The sequence below is a fragment of the Mchenga conophoros genome, linkage group LG8 (genome assembly GCF_057382185.1).
Source record: "Mchenga conophoros isolate Kocher_MC1m ecotype Shallow Benthic linkage group LG8, M_conophoros_male_GT1.1, whole genome shotgun sequence".
In the NCBI taxonomy this organism is placed as follows: domain Eukaryota; kingdom Metazoa; phylum Chordata; class Actinopteri; order Cichliformes; family Cichlidae; genus Mchenga; species Mchenga conophoros.
In genome coordinates this window covers 6,137,103-6,153,422 of record NC_140533.1, presented here as the reverse complement: position 1 = coordinate 6,153,422, position 16,320 = coordinate 6,137,103, and the positions used below count along the sequence as shown (strand labels likewise).

The window sequence follows — 16,320 nt, the reverse complement described above, 5'->3', positions numbered from 1 at the left end:
GTAAATAAAATTGAATTGAATTAAAGCCATACATTACACACACATAATCTTTGTCACCCCCTGTGGTAACGTGGCAAAATAATAATTTACTCATCTAAAATCTGTCAGGCAGTCAGTAATCCAAGAGATGGTGGGATAATGTTTCTGGCATTTCCCGTAGCTTCTCTCTCAGGAGCGGCTATACTGTATACAATGCTCTTGAGAAATCAAAGAAGGAAGCCCATTTGTACCATGCAGCCATTACTAGAAGTGGTATCCAAATATTGGTAGAATCAATACCAACACTGGCATATGTATTGGATCGATACTGTGCGATAGGATCTATACTTAGATACATACAATCATCAGAAAGGAGACATGTCTGTGTAAATACTGGTCCTTTCAATAAGTCACACTTAACAAGTTTTATTTTTGTGATAGCTGTTGCTTTAGAAGACTGATTACCTATTAACTATTCAGGCATTCAAATAATAATGAACAGTCATTAAAAACGTGTTTTGACAGGTTGATGATAATTTAGTTCATAAGTCATGTCATGCTGCTCTTAAGCTGCCTTTAAGTTAAAAGTATCTGTATCGGTATAGGTATCGACAATACTCTCTCCAGTATCTCGTGTTATGAAATCGTGCTTCAGCTGGAAACTCTCAACAGAAGAGAGCTATATTTCTGTCTGTATGGTGACCAAGAAAGCGGAACTCTAGTTTGTCCCTGTTTCACCGGAAAACATATGCGGACGGACACTGCTAATTTTCCTGACAAAACAAACCCAAACCTACTCAAATGTATCAGTTTTTTGTTTCCCTAACATTTATCAGGCGACATGGCGTACTCAGTAATATGCTGACACATTACTAGCTAAGTAGCTAGTCCTTGTCATTGGTATTTGTGTTTAGTTTCTCGGAATAGCTCGATAGTATTTTTAGCTAAGGTTAGATGCTAATCGCGTAACATCCTGCAGGCTGTCCCATTAACAGCATTAGTTGCACGGTCTAATGCTAGCCAAACCAAGTGCCAGCAGGTCGCATACGTCTTAGAACAACAGAGTCACAGGTCGGTCTTGTCGGGTGTAGCTGACACAAGCGCCAGGGTGGAGTTAACGGTGTGGGGTCTAGATCGTATTGGATAATTATGCAACGTTGGAATTTTGATGAGACACCAGTGGGTGAAGATCGTTGCCAGCTGGGTTGGCTGTTGCTTTGTCAGTGAAGTCATGCATGACGTGAACTTTGTGTTGCTCAAGAGAAGCCTTTCCACCGTGTAGCGCCGAAGCCATCCTCAGTGAGAGATCTCCGCTGTTTACCTGCAAAATGCCTGGAATGGTGGTGTTTGGTCGGCGCTGGGGGATAGCCAGCGACGACCTGGTCTTCCCGGGCTCCTTTGAACTGTTCATCCGTATACTTTGGTATGTTGATTACTCTCGTGAATACTGAAACACCTTTGCTAACCTAAGCCTGTCTAACTCGGCGCATTAATATAACTGACTTTGTTGTTGCTTTTCTCCAGGTGGATTGGCACCATGGTGTTATTCATTTATCACAAGGGTCACTTCGAATGTAACGGGAGAGCAGTTCTTCATAGCTACCTGGTTGGACTGCTGGTTGTGCTGGCACTCATCATCCTCTCACTGTGTGCTATTGTCTACATCAGTGCTCAAGGTAAATTAATTGGGGTTCATTAGAGGTCTGCCTCCTTAGTGCACACACAAGGGCCACAACCTTAACCTGAAAATGACTGAACTGTAACAGAGCAACCTAGGAACCGCAAGTAAGCCTGCAGTCTAAGAGCGAAGAGCTCTAATTGGGTGATGCTGTACCCAGTACTATAAGGTCATTAAGATAATTTGGGGCCTGATTATTCAAGACCTTGAATGTGAGGAGCAGGATTTTAAATTCAGTTCTGGATTTAACAGGGAGCCAATGAAGAGAAGCCAGTATCGGAGAAATATGCTGTCTCGTTCTAGTCCCTGTCAGTACTCTTGCAGCAGCATTTTAGATCAACTGAAGTGAACCCTGAACTGAACAATGCCATTGAGTCATTTCCCGTTTGCTTCTTTAGCAACATATATTGAGCATCTCCTTTTTATTGTGTAAGAGTTTTCTGATGGGGAAAATTGGCAAATCCTAACCCATGCATTAGACCGTGCTCGAGAAGAAGGAGTGTGTCTTTTCCACACCTGCACTTTTCTAAAAAATGCCCAACAGAGGAGTGTATCACTACAGTCATTCAGATATGAGTAGTCTTTTACTGGCTAGCTCCCTAGTACAGAGTACACATGATGTGGGAATAGAGCAGCTAGCGAGCGGGCATCCTGTAAGCTCCCTGCATGCTCTGTTCTGGCAGCTTCTTGACTTAAATCTAATGGAGAATTTGGGGTAGTGTGGATACTTCTGAAGCGCACATTTTTCATGCTAGGTGCTACATGTGAGAAAGGACAGCTGTGAAGAATATTTTGATTTAATTCTTCTGCCTTTTCCTTCTTCATGTTGGGCAGAGAGCTGACTGAATGCTGGACTAACTTGTTGTCGCATCAAGTTGCGTTTTCTAAAAGATGTTGGCTAAGGGATAGCTGGTTAGAATACTAACTTTAGATGAAAACAGTTAAAACTGTCGCAGACCATAGCATGCATCAGTCCAACACGTGATTGGCTCAAATGTTTTCTGGTTTGGCTGGTGATTGGCTCTTTGCAGAAACAATTTTACTGATTTGAAAGTTTTCAAACTAACACTCTTATATGTTGCACATTTAAAGATCTGCCTGTCTGTTATGGAAGTTTCTTTCTGTATCTTTAGTGTAAATTAATTTTTACTCTGTCAGGTACCATTACAAACCCCGGCCCGCGGCGCTCTATGCCTGCGCTGGTGTACCTGCGGGCGATACTGTATGTCCCTGAGCTGGTGTGGGCCTGTCTGGGAGCTGTCTGGGTGTCGGATGATGGCCGTGGCTGTGATCCTGCCACGGTAGGAGCCGTTATCTCGGCAGTTGTCGCCAGGTAGGTTGTTCAGGTGTGAGGATTTTGGTTTATTCAACTAGTTAATTAGTTAACGTTGCTTTGATCAACCTTTTTCCCCCTCGCTTGTTTCTGTTGTGGCAACAGCTGGATCATCCTGCTGTTCACGGCCGTGGGGGTAGTGTTTGTTTTTGACCCACTGGGAAACCCTCGTCCTCAGCCTCCTGCCATGGAGCCGCTGGGAGTGCGAGACATGCAGAGCAGCGAGGGCACCCAGTTTCTATCCACGGCTCGCTCACTCGCTGTTAAAGTGTGGGAGAGCAGGCTGCGGCTCCTATGCTGCTGCCTGCCGCAGGACGAGAGCTCCCGGGCAGCGTTTTCCAGCATCTCTCAGCTCTTCAGCAGCTTCTTCTCTGTAAGAGATTTTTGAAACGAAGCAGAATACAGGCTGAAAAAAATAATGTATTTAACATTAAAATAAGCTGCGTCGAATATAATTTCCACTGATGCAAAACCCACTGTGAGATCCTCTCTGTCATGCTGCAGGACACAGATCTGGTTCCAAGTGACATAGCAGCCGGTTTGGCTCTGCTGCACCAGGAGCAGGATAAGATGGAGCGAAGCAGAGATCCTGATGTCGTAGTCCCTCACAGCCCTTCCTCTCCTGTAGTAAGTCATGATTCATGTAGATGAAGTCGAGCTCATGTTGTGAAACCAGCAAAGCAGAATCCTACTTATTTATTTACCATTTCAAGGGAGAGGATCTGGAGGACGAGCTGGAGAAAGCCACCCACTGGATGCAGTTTGCTGCGGCGGCTTACGGCTGGCCTCTGTACATTTACTCCAACCTCTTTACCGGGCCCTGCAAGCTCAGTGGAGACTGGTAAGATGCTGTGCGCGTTGGAATCAGCGGAACCTTTGGTGAGACGAGTAACCCAAATCCTAATGCGTGCACGTGTTTCAGCTGCATGAGTCGCGTAGCCGAGGACGAAATCGTTGGAGGAGATCACCTCGGCTGCCACTTCTCATCCATCCTACAAACCACTGGTTTGCAGTACAGAGACTTTATCCACGTCAGCTTCCACAACCAGGTGGGGGTTTCACTCGCCATTTACGTTACATAAGGTTCAAGTTGAAGGCCACCTCCAGCCTCACGACAGCACATCTAAGCACACGTGGTATGTTGCAGATCTATGAGATCCCCTTCTTCGTGGCTCTGGATCATAAGAGGGAGGCGATTCTGGTGGCTGTCAGAGGAACTCTTTCACTGAAAGTGAGTTGGGACCTATTTTTTCCCCCCTTTTCCCTTGCCAAAAATAGTATGGGGTATCAGCTGTCTAAGTATGGATTGTTTGTTGTATGTTTGGGGTTTTTTTCTTCCCTTCCCCACATACAGCCCTCTCATTCTTATTTTGAAAGTTGATGCTAACCAGCTAGACATGAGCTTTCCTGTCTTGTGTTTACTTGCTGGCAGGCTTTGATGTCACTCCACCAATCTGCCTTTGTGTCCTTGCTTTATATCACAGGACACCTTCAGAAGTCTTTTTCTGGCAGCATGAGATATGAAACAATACAATTGGTGGTGATTTTAGAATCATGACTGATCTATGCGTGGTGCTTTCCTCATACACAGACTTTAAGTGGCTAACCCATGTGTATTTTCAACTCATTTTCTTTTTCATCCCTCTGAGAGAACAGAGCTATCCACCATCACATTAATAGTGGACATTCCCTTTGTTCATATTTTGAAAAAAGCAGTTTTTGTACCGGCCTTTTCTGTGTGACAGATACAAAATCCAAAGAATACACTCAGAGCCACATTTGTAATGCTTACTGTCTATTCTTGTCTCTTAATTTTCAGTATCACTTCCCTCTTTTTGTGTTCAACGAAGTGAAAAGTCAGTGAAAGGATAGACTGATAAATATAGGTCTCATGTCCCCATCTGATGCCATGTGACCCTTCAGCACTCACTCAATAGCACTTATACAAAAACAAAGTTGAAGTGAAAGAAGGTGTGTTTGCATCACTGAGTGTCGACACATGTGAGTGATGTAGGTGAAATGGTGATTAGATTTGGAATAATTTAACATTTCTTCTTATGAGTCTGGAGCTTCAGGAAGGAGCTGAATGATTTTTACCCACAAGAGAGTTAAACTTCATGTCTCCTGCAGGATGTCCTCACAGACCTGTCTGCTGAATGTGAGAACCTGCCTGTAGAAGGAGTGTTGGGAGCCTGCTACGCCCACAAGGTGAACATTCATTTAAATACAGCTCTCCAAGGTTGTCATTGTTGAGGTTCCTGCCAGATTCAGCAGATGTCTGTGTCTCCTGCAGGGCATCAGCCAGGCAGCGGGTTACGTCTACAAGAGGCTGGTGAACGATGGCATCCTGAACCAGGCTTTCTCCATTGCACCGGTAAGAAATGTAACTGGGCCAGAGGCTACCTTTCAGTTGCACTTTAGGTTATTTTAGTTTTATCACAACTAGATCATTTCATCAAAGATCAGGTAGTACTTCCCACTAAACCACCTGAGAATCAGTAGTTTTCTTTTGGGGGTTTTGTTTGTGTTTTTTCCTGTTAAAAGGGTTTTTTTTTTCCTTCCCACAGTCGCTAAGTGCTTGCTAATAGAGGGTCATTTGATTTTTCTTTTTTTATTCTAATATTTTAGGGTCTTTCCAATATAAAACACCCTGAGGCGACTGTTCTTGTGAACTGACACTTCAGAAAATTCAATTCAGTATTATTTATAAAGTCAGTCTGAGTTACTGGTGCTTGAAGTACACAAGGGTGTGTCCAAATGTGCTTTTTATTTTGCATAATTTTTCCACCATTTGTGATCCTTGATGCTTGGCCACAAGAGAGAGCAACATAACCTTTTCCAGGCTAAAAACCAGGTTTTTTTCCTCATAACCACCTGAACATCAGTGTCACGGGACTTGTATAAAAACTGCACCGATTTAATGTCAAGAAGAACAGAAAACAAACGTTGCTATCCTGGATGTTTGAGCTGTTTTCTGATAATTCATTGAAAAGAAAAAAAAACCCCCATGTTGGTTAAACTCTCAGGGGCCAAATCCCAAAGGGGGATTGGTGTTTGGTCAGAACAAGTTATGTGATCTCAAAGGTGTCCTTTTTACCTACATTGTGAAACGAGACTCATCTTCAACACATGATTCCTTAAGAGTCAATGGTATCTTTGAATGTAGTCATATAATAAAGAATTGTTAAATTATCCAATGTGCTCAATCCACTTATACTTAAAGCTTTATAACAGTTCTGCTTTTTAATCTGGTAAAACGTGTGATGCAAGAGCCAAGAGAACAATCACAGGGTTGTGGCTCCAAACCAAGCCCAACATGAAGGAAAAACAACTTTTTTCAACATCAGAAAGTTGTTAGTAGGTTGTTGCACATATTCTTGGTGGAAAAAACATTTTTACTACTCGAAGTATATTCTCCTTTGGATTCATTCTGCGGCACCAGCTAAGCTTCACATGCTCATGATAACCAGTTGGTAAAACCATATATGATACTGCGATTATCAAGAATTTGCACGTGTCTCACAGTGTCACCATAAGTTGTCAGTTAAACTTGCAAACCGCACCTAATTTGCTCTAACTCAGCCTTCTCAGTTTTGCAACCTTGAGTGCAGAGAATTTCAAATGTAACGTTCATTTTTATCCCACGTGGTGATGTCAACACCCTTGAAAATTTACCCAAAAAACACTTTCTGAAGTTTTCATTTGTGAATTCTCAGAAAATGAGCTTAAAGTTTGAAGGGGCTGCAAAGTTGGTTTGATTGCTTAAATGTGTGTTTCAGCTGGAAACTCTATTAAAAAAACTCACAAGATTTTATTTGTGAGATAATCGGAAAATATAAAACTGGCCTGCTTTTTCCCTCCTATATGGAAAAATAACAGCTCTGCTTTCTGTGTGTGTGTGTGCACGCGGGCAGTTGTCTCCCTTCTTCTGTTTGAAGCCACACAGATGACGTGTTTGTGTTCCTGTTTTTCGTAGGAGTATAAATTGGTGATCACCGGTCACAGTTTGGGTGCTGGTGCAGCCTCAGTGCTGGCTATCCTCTTGCGCAATTCCTTCCCCACCCTGCAGTGCTATGCCTTCTCTCCACCAGGGGGCCTCCTAAGGTAAGGCTGACAAAGTCTGAGGTCAGGACCGATTTTAATTGGCAGCTACAGGCAGCTGTCTGTGGACAGATCTGGTGGAAGAGCTGGGTGGCTGAGCAGTAATTAGAAAAACTGCTTTGCCACCCAGCTAATGTGATGTATGTAATGTCATATTTAAATAGTTGATTACGCTTGTAAACTGTCAGGTATGGGACAGTTTTCTTAATGTGTTTTTGTTCTACTTCCTCTCTGTGTGCAGTAAAGCTTTAGCTGATTACTCCAAGGACTTTGTGGTCTCAGTGGTCCTGGGAAAGGATCTGGTTCCCAGGTAACACGGAAAGCTCGTTACTTTATTTACTTCTTAGTAATCAGAATGTATTGAGTAACTAAATTCAGAGCTCATAGTCAGTATGTGATGCTGAATAGATGCTTGTGACACTGATCTTCACTGTTCACAGTGGATCATTAAAGGTCGTGTATATTTGTGTGTTAGCACACAGCAGTGCTGTCTTCAAAAAGCCTGCATGAATGTTCTGTGGTGAAACTATTATAGACTACTGCATGATGGAGATTCTATATTTGGTTCTACCCTGTTATTACTCACATAGGAGAATACAAGTGTAACTGACACACTCCTTTACTTTCTAAGCCTTCGTCAAAATTTTAACTCAAATTTCTATATCTAAGGATGTAAACTTGTGTGAACAGATGGTGACATGTTTTAAAAAACTGAACATTTTCAGACTCTGTAGTATTTCCTCTAAGTTGATTTCTAATAATATATTATCATGTGTTTGTATACATGATGCCATTAAAGTGATCTAAATATTAAGGAATCAAAAATGTGATCAAGTAATATAACAGCCGTGAGTGTTTTTATTTTACGTACTTGAAATATTTAGAATCTAAGAAGTCTGTTCTCTCTGTCCACTTAGTCTCAAGCCAACTTCAAATCAGGACAAAAAAGAAAAAGTGATGTTTGTTTTTGTCCTATAAGTAAGACAACGAGGAAGAGTTAGTTCAGTCACTAGCAATATGTCATTGTTAACTAATGCTAGCTCACCTGCTAACATAGACTAGCTGCTAACAGTGTGAAGTAGCAAATTCCTATCTTAAGTAACATCAGCTAATTTGGCTAATTAATGCAGCTGTTTATTTTCAAGTTATTCTATGAGCTAATTTTGTGAAATAACGATGTCACAGCAGCATTACAGCTGCTGGCTAACCATCGCTCTCTGTTCATATTGCTAGCAGTATATCTGCTGTAACAGATAAGTGGGTACATTACTACATTTATTTCACAAACAGCGCGCACGTCAGTCTGTGATTCATCAGTATTTTCTTCCCTGTACTCTACCAACATTTTTTTTTTTTGTATTATGGTAAGAGTACCTTAGAAAATGATGATGCTGATGATAATAATAATCATTTCTTTAGGAATTAAGTTTCATGTGAAGAATATAACCGGAAGGTTTTTTTAGGCTGCAACTTCCTTTTTTCTTAAAACGTATTCTAATCACAAACTTTTTCCACTTCTGGGTTACCAGTACAAAGATCAAACAAACAGTAAAATAAATTCCAGACTTTTCATAAATAATATTGATGGTAGAGTTTTTTTTTTATGTGTTTGTTTGTTTGTTAAAAAAAATCCAATCCACACTCATTTGATCTAGGAAAAAAATGTGAGGGGGGGGAAAAATATTCCCTATTTGTAAAATATATTAACTCAAAAAAAAAAAAAAAAATCCTTATAAAAATCTAATAAAATAGTGGACCAGTATAGCAAAAGCCGTAATGGTCCACTTGGGGAAATAAATTTGTTTGGCCTTCAGACAACAATTCTGATCACTACACTGCCGGACAGCACAGGCAAAAACAAAAAAAACCCCAACAAGTCACTCTCAAAAGTGTGTCACTTTTAATTACACACCTATGATTATAAGCTACTCAAGGGAAATGTCAGCTTGTGAATTTAGACATTTTGCTACCACCCAACATGGATCTTTCACTGTTGTCCTCTTTCAAACCAGTTCATCGAGCAATAAAAAGGCTTTGTGAGCCACCAGGGAAAGTTCGCTGGAGTTCGATGACATTTGCTGGGAAAATGATTGCTAAAGCCCCAATCACACAGGCCTACTGACTGGTCAGTGACCCCCAGGCAACCACCTGTCACTAGGGGGGAAAAAAGCATGGATGGACCAGAGTACGACACAAAATCTCCAGTTTCTCAAGTTGTTTTAGTGAATGTTTGCAGACAAACGTGATCTTTTGAGTTTTTATGAATGTTGCACAGACAACCTTATAATCAATCAACTGTCTCTGTTTGTTTTTTTTTCCGCTAAGACTGAGCATTCCAAACATGGAGGATCTGAAGAGAAAGCTACTGAAAATAGTTTCAAACTGCAATAAACCCAAAGTAAGAACCCTTCATATAGCCCTACGCCTCTAGACTATCTGGAAATGAAGTTGCACTTGTCAATTTTGGACCCTTTTTCATGTTTGCATTGCAGTACCGCATCCTGCTGCAGGGATGTTGGTATGAGTTGTTTGGCGGAGACCCGGATGACTGCCCCACTGAGATGGATAACAGGAGGGAGCAAGAGCTTAGCCAGCCCCTCCTGGGAGAGGAGTCTCTAATCGTTCGCCACTCATCCTCCTATCAGAGCCTGGGATCAGATGAATCACCCGCCCACACACCTGCACACTTGCCTCTCTTCCTGCCGGGACGCATTCTGCATATCACAGAAGATGGGCCGACACGGAGGTGGGTCTGCAAATGTTTCATGTTCCCAATGAGCAGATTCACAGCAGACTTTCCAAGTGTTGATGACTTTGTGTATCTTGTAATTCTTTTTCAAGAAAGGCAAAAGTTCTTGACACATTCTTGGTTGATCACTGACTGGTTTGCGGTTCAAAAGTACTTCATATCCCCTTCAACAGTAAAGCAATTAGGGAACCCAATGGCAATTTTGCTAGCTTAGCATATGAGGACCAGTTGTGTATTTTTGATCACTATGCTAGTGTTTCAAACTAGATGTGTGGGGGAAGGACCAAGGGTTACTGCATACTGATAGAGTACGACTGCATAGACAATTTGAATTCTTTGGGACACTAATGAGAGAAGTTATGTCCAAAGTCAACATCGTGTTGCATTTAGTAAGACTTGAAACTGGAAACTGAAGACATAAACTCATCAGAAAAATATTTACTGATGGCATGGATCAAACAGCTGAGAGCAGTTTTCCTATGCAGTTCATTTTACAACCAGAGGAGTCGCCCCCTGCTGGACGTTAGAAAAAATACCCCCATTCTTTTAAAGCAAGCTACTTCCATCATGTATCTATAGTCTGTAAACTGTGTTTAGGCTGTCATGTGTTCATGTTCATTATAACCCCTAAGCCTAACTAATAATTTTAGATGCGTATAGTGTTATGAGAGATAAGCACATAAATTATTTGGTCACTCTGTCCTCTACTTTCCTTAGATCCTGCTTTTCCCAGGTCCGGTACCGTGCAGACTGGTCAAATGAAATGGCATTCCGGAGTATTTTGATCAGCCCCAGGATGCTTACGGATCACATGCCCGACATTGTGCTCCGAGCACTCGGCACTCTGACCAAGGACAAGCCCTTTTCCCTGTGCCCTTCATCTTTAAGCGACAGCCAGCACAACGCTATCTGAAATGTACCATAGAGACTGTTTCCTTGTGTCTTCACTCCCAGCCTCCGCAATGTTTAAACCACCTGCCGATCATTTGTTTTCTGTGTGTCGATGCCTGATAAAGGACTGCTTCAGGTAGTTCGCGTGGCCTGTAATCACAACATTTCCTCATATTTTGGCTCCAAGCCTTATGAAATTTCAAAGATTTCAAATATACAAGTATTTGATCAGAGAATACGTGAAAGCGTAGCCTGTTATGATCGCCATGGAGGGAACCTTATTTGTAAAGAAACTCTCTGGAGCACAAGTTTCATTTGTTTAATTGCACTTTTAATGATTTATATCAAATAATTGTATGTATTTTGACTTTGAGTTACTCCTTGAGCATCTGAATGCCATGATCTTTGAATGTGCGTTGTGTACAATATTTGACAGTGCTGCAGTTTTTACCGTGATGCCGGTGTTGTTGATTTTTATGTCTGTGTGAGCGGTGTGTGGTTGGAAGAGGCTGCCCCCTCCTTTCTTATCTTCTTTCTCTTCAGAGAGTGAGAGCAGACTGAGTCAGAGTGATAAAGGGGTAGCTTTCGCCACAGAAACCTGTACCGGATTCACACCTTCATTGTGTAGTAGCTGTGGTTAGCTTGTCCTGTGTTTAATGTCTTGAGACATCAGGGTGAACAGTGCCTATGCATTACAGAAACCAAGCTGAGAGACACGGTGATGAGCACAGCTTGTTTACAGTGAGATTTTTTTTTTCTTCAGTGCAGTTTGAATAGTGCATGGTGTTTGACATAAATGTGTTGGTGTAAGAAGTAGAAAGATTGTACTTACACAAAAGGTGGGAACCTGTTTACTTGCCATGGATATTGCTCATTTCAGGTGATATATATATATTATATTATAATATGCCTGCATAACAATCTCAAATCCTCAATAGAAAGCATTGGACTCCTGGATGCAATTAAACTCTTTTGTGAAGCACACCTTTTTTATTCTTTCATTTTTCCCCTCTTCTGAATAAACAATGGGTTTCTCAGTGAGAGGAGCCTGTTGATCTTAGAGCCAGCAAGTTTTATAAAGCTTAACAATGGGATTAATCCACGGACTGAAGCCACAGGAGTCAGTTGGGGGGATGTAATTATGAACAGGCCAGGAGGCATTAGTTCTTACCCTATTTTTAACTTTAAACACAAATTCAAGAAAAAGAAAAAAAAAAAGTATGACTATTGTTATGTAATGTAGACAGCTCATTTGAAAGAGGCAGCGAGATCAATGTAAGCAATAATGAAGAGTTTTAAAATATATAAAAATAAATAAAATTAGTGCAGAGATTCTTTTTAGAACCTCTGCATTAATGCTATACTTGAGGCTATATATTACATGAAGACTGAAAGATACATAAAATGTGTTAAACTTTGATGTTTGGTATAAAAGGTTGCTTTCATGGAAGTGTTTACCATAAATAAAAAAGAAATTAACAACATATTATCCCTAAAAACACTTTTTTCTGTTCCAAATTGGATAAATTTGTCCTGTAAACACATTCAGTTCAGTTGATTTTTGCTTAACCTGTGCCATATAGCAACAACAGTCGCCTCGTGGTGCTTTATAATGTGAAGCAAAGAACCCACAGGAATACAGAGGAAACGACAAAGATCAGAAGACCCCCTATAAGTAAGCACTCGGTGACAGTGGGAGGAAAAAAACTCCCTTTTAACAGGAAGAAACCTCATCTACCTTGACCGTTTGGGGAACAGACCCAACGTCAGATTAAAGAACATCTTCACAGGTAGAAACAGCTGTAAATAATCTTAAACCCCACCTCTAGGTAAAAGCATGACCAAATCCACTTAATAATTTAACAAGTATTACATCAAAAGGAGATCACAGTATGGAGAGCTGATAGAATGAGGGTGAAGCTTCTGCTCATTTTGTTGGATGCTTTGTTATTGTGAAAACTGCAGCAATGGTCACTATATGTGCTTGGATGAAAAGATGATGTGATGCAGTGGCAGGAGAGGCTGAAACGCTGACTGCACAACTGACCGCATTAGAAACAACTGCATATTCTCTTGATAGTACTTGAAATCTAAAGGGATGTAAATTTTGAACATGAAAGTAAAATACCGTGTGGATGAAGGAGTTGGTGAGACAGGCACATTCTTTTATCTAACCATCTTTTCATATTTTTAAAAAGTGTCTTACTTTCAGTTTTTCACACTCTGTCCCCCGCAGAGATGTGACGTCAGCGTCACCAACATGACATCTTCAAGTGATCCCTGTGAGCTCATATTTCCAAACTGACTCGGGAAATGACAGAGCGGTTATTCAATGCGTTACTAACGCTGCCCAAACGACATCATCCCAGGTTTGACTTATGAAGGGAATCAAATGGTACGCCTACATAACTGCTTTGTTTGTGCTGCAGTGCTAGAATTAGAAGTTGGAAGCGTGTACTAACTCGGTTAATTAAATTATTTAAATAATTATCGATATCCTTTAACGGGAAAATTACGGGTAAATTCTGTATTTTATGCATATGCAAGAAGGCGAAGCTACAAGTGTTTTTCTTTAAACCAGTTTTTGATACGATTTTTTCTCCGCCCCTCAAACGTCACTTAAAAGTAACTATATATGAGCAATAGTTAAAATCCCATTATTATTATTTTTTAGCTCTGTAAGCACAAGCTATATTTGCTAGCATGGGCTATTGGGCTATACTGTCACCTTTTAGTGTTTTGTTTTTCCATAACTGCTAAATAATTTGTTCTGTTATGTTGCGCTTACTACTTTTTTGATTCGTTGAACTTCGCTTGTTCCCATCTTTCCAACAGCGCGTGAACGCAGCAGCAGAAGCCCATCTGTTGGATAGGGAAACTAATCAGGAGCCAAGTAAAGACTTTTCAGTACTGCTAGCTTCTAGGCTAGCAAGGTTTTAAAGTCTGCCGTCCACACGACTAAGGGATAGGACTTTGTTAATGAAGTACAGCGCCTTCGCTGCATGAGAAACAACATTCGAGCGATGTTTTAGGAGCACAGTTTTGTTGTTGCCGCGAAAGTAGAAGGTGGGTAGCCTCTGGTCAGCCGAAGCTTGCGGCTAGCTCATTAACGTTAGCTGGGAAAGAAGTGCAAGTGGAATCGGGAAAATGGAGCTGGACGACGTAGTCCTGTATCAGGACGACTCGGGCAACTCGACCATGATGTCTGAGCGGGTCTCAGGTCTGGCCAGTTCAATATACAGGGAGTTTGAACGGCTCATAGAAAAATACGACGAGGATGTGGTAAAGGAGCTGATGCCGCTGGTCGTCGCAGTGCTGGAGAACTTGGACTCGGTGTTCGCTGTCAACCAGGAGCACGAAGTGGAGCTGGAGCTGCTGAAGGAGGACAACGAGCAGCTCGTTACCCAGTATGAGCGAGAGAAGGCACTGAGAAAACACACAGAAGAGGTGGGTCTGATTAAAAAAACAAGCAGCAACAGCGCCAAACTAATTTACAAGCGGGATTAAAGATTAAAGGCGTGTATTATGCGCTCGATGAAAGGATTTGAGCCAAAGTCAGTTGGAAAATCTGGCCACTTTACTGTTGCAATGCTTTTCAAGTACACATAAGCGCATTACTTATCCTTTTGTACTTTTTATAAAGTATATAATTATTCGGTACACTTGCATTTCATTTTCTTATAAAGATCGTCCTGTACCCAAGCCATCCCTTATGGTCAACTCTGAGACACTACACTGCTCAAGTTTTGTTGCAACATTAGGGTCTCCTTGGACCAGTAGTTGCATTATATGATGGGTTTATGCACCACCGTGTAGTTTGTTGTACTTCGCATAACCTGGCAGTGTCAGATATATGCAAACCAGTCAGTGATCTATTTGCCAGCTGGCTGCTCTTGCCTCAACCAAAAACAAGTTTGAATCTCAGTGATCAGATTCAGCTTCATGACTCATGGCTGTCTCACTGACCCTGCATTTGATTCCGCCCAAATGACACCCCCGTTGCCATGCTCTTCATGACTACAGGGCGGTTTGTGTTGGAAACACTTGTTTAGGTGCCACAGTCTTGCACACTGGGTCTGAAACCCAGGCTTATGCAGATTTGTACTTATACATTTTTCTCGCATTTGACTGCTAGAGTAGCTTTGCATGAGTTTCACACAATTTGGTTTTTAAGTAATTCATAGTTAGCTTTGCTGCAGCCCTTCAGTTCAACCACTCTTTGAGGTCTGCCCTGCCTTAAAGAGTTATGATTGGCTGCTCTTCAGAAACACAAAGTTTCAACAACAGGTGGACTGTGGACCAGTGCTGCATCCCTGAGATGGCCTTTTAAAGATGGCTCCTCTCTGATATTGTAAAGATCCAATAGTAGAAAAACTGTCTGACACATAGGATTTAAACTGTCTGAGGATTGAGCTTTTAGTTCACATGATAACCTGACCTCATTATTTGAAACTCTGGCTAGATTTGTTACAAGCATCACCACTGTGAAGCACTTAGTGTTAGTGGTTGCTTTTCTTATTTATTGCTGGGAACTTTGGGGCATGTTGCATGGGCGTGTACCTGAACGTCTACAATTACCTCAGATTGAAGTTTGGAGTAAAACTGAAGCAAGTGAAAAGATGATCAGTGTTGTATTGTCTTTTACTCAGTTTCCTCATCACGTGGTCTTATTTAAGAGAGTTGGTGTAAAACCTGCAGCTATGTAGTATGCTGTAACCGCTTCAGTGTGGCCCTGGTGCATTGTGGCTTGCACTCCTTATTCTTGCTTTTGTGAGCTGGGTAAATTTGGGGCTGTTTCTTAGCAGCTGCAGGCATGCTCATGAGTTTGATTGGCTGTCTACAGGCACTCTTATCTGTGCTTCTGTGTACATGTGTGCTCCCCTTTGTCTTTCGCTTTCAGTGTCTATTGTTAGCCATAAGTACACATTCTAAAAGTTCACTTTCCTTCAAAGAGCTGAATCAGGACTGTTAAAGTTGTTTTTAGTTTGTGGGCCATATACAATCCAATGTAATCTTAAGTTCAATTCAAATTTATTTATATAGCGCCAAATCACAACAAAAGTCGCCTCAAGGCGCTTTATATTGTACAGTAGATCGCACAATAATAGATACAGAGAAAAACCCAACAATCATATGAGCAAGCACTTTGGCGACAGTGGGAAGGAAAAACTCCCTTTTAACAGGAAGAAACCTCCGGAAGAACCAGGCTCAGGGAGGGGCGGCCATCTGCTGCGACCGGTTGGGGTGAGAGAAGGAAAACAGGATAAAGACATGCTGTGGAAGAGAGACAGAGACTAATAACAGATATGATTCGATGCAGAGAGGTCTATTAACACATATAGTGAGTGAGTAAAGGTGACTGGAAAGGAAAAACTCAATGCATCATGGGAATCCCTGGCAGCCTACGTCTATTGCAGCATAACTAAGTGAGGATTCAGGGTCACCTGGTCCAGCCCTAACTATATGCTTTAGCAAAAAGGAAAGTTTTAAGCCTAATCTTGAAAGTAGAGATAGTGTCTGTCTCCCGAATCCAAACTGGAAGCTGGTTCCACAGAAGAGGGGCCTGAAAACTGAAGGCTCTCCCTCCCA

General features: G+C 41.5%; 2 protein-coding genes across 6 annotated transcripts in view; both read left to right on the top strand.

Annotated features, from left to right (window-relative positions):
- Nucleotides 1-716: 716 nt before the first annotated feature.
- Nucleotides 717-11,715, top strand: daglb (diacylglycerol lipase, beta). The gene is made up of 15 exons (XM_085283746.1): nucleotides 717-1,402; nucleotides 1,504-1,655; nucleotides 2,816-2,990; nucleotides 3,096-3,363; nucleotides 3,495-3,617; nucleotides 3,704-3,831; nucleotides 3,913-4,039; nucleotides 4,138-4,221; nucleotides 5,121-5,198; nucleotides 5,284-5,364; nucleotides 6,967-7,094; nucleotides 7,333-7,401; nucleotides 9,417-9,489; nucleotides 9,584-9,837; nucleotides 10,558-11,715. Exons 1-15 carry the CDS (start codon nucleotides 1,308-1,310, stop codon nucleotides 10,751-10,753), a joined length of 2,031 nt encoding a protein of 676 aa, XP_085139872.1. The 5' UTR covers nucleotides 717-1,307; the 3' UTR covers nucleotides 10,754-11,715.
- Nucleotides 11,716-13,558: 1,843 nt separating this feature from the next.
- The window catches only part of spag9b (sperm associated antigen 9b), a 37,972-nt gene continuing 35,210 nt past the window's right edge, over nucleotides 13,559-16,320 (top strand). For 2 of the 5 annotated variants that reach the window (XM_085283744.1, XM_085283745.1), the window contains exon 1: nucleotides 13,559-14,178. In XM_085283744.1, the coding sequence (XP_085139870.1) occupies nucleotides 13,879-14,178 (300 nt within the window). In that variant the 5' untranslated portion in view covers nucleotides 13,559-13,878. The remainder of the gene's footprint in view (nucleotides 14,179-16,320) is intronic. The other 3 variants (XM_085283741.1, XM_085283740.1, XM_085283742.1) reach the window with 3 other exon arrangements.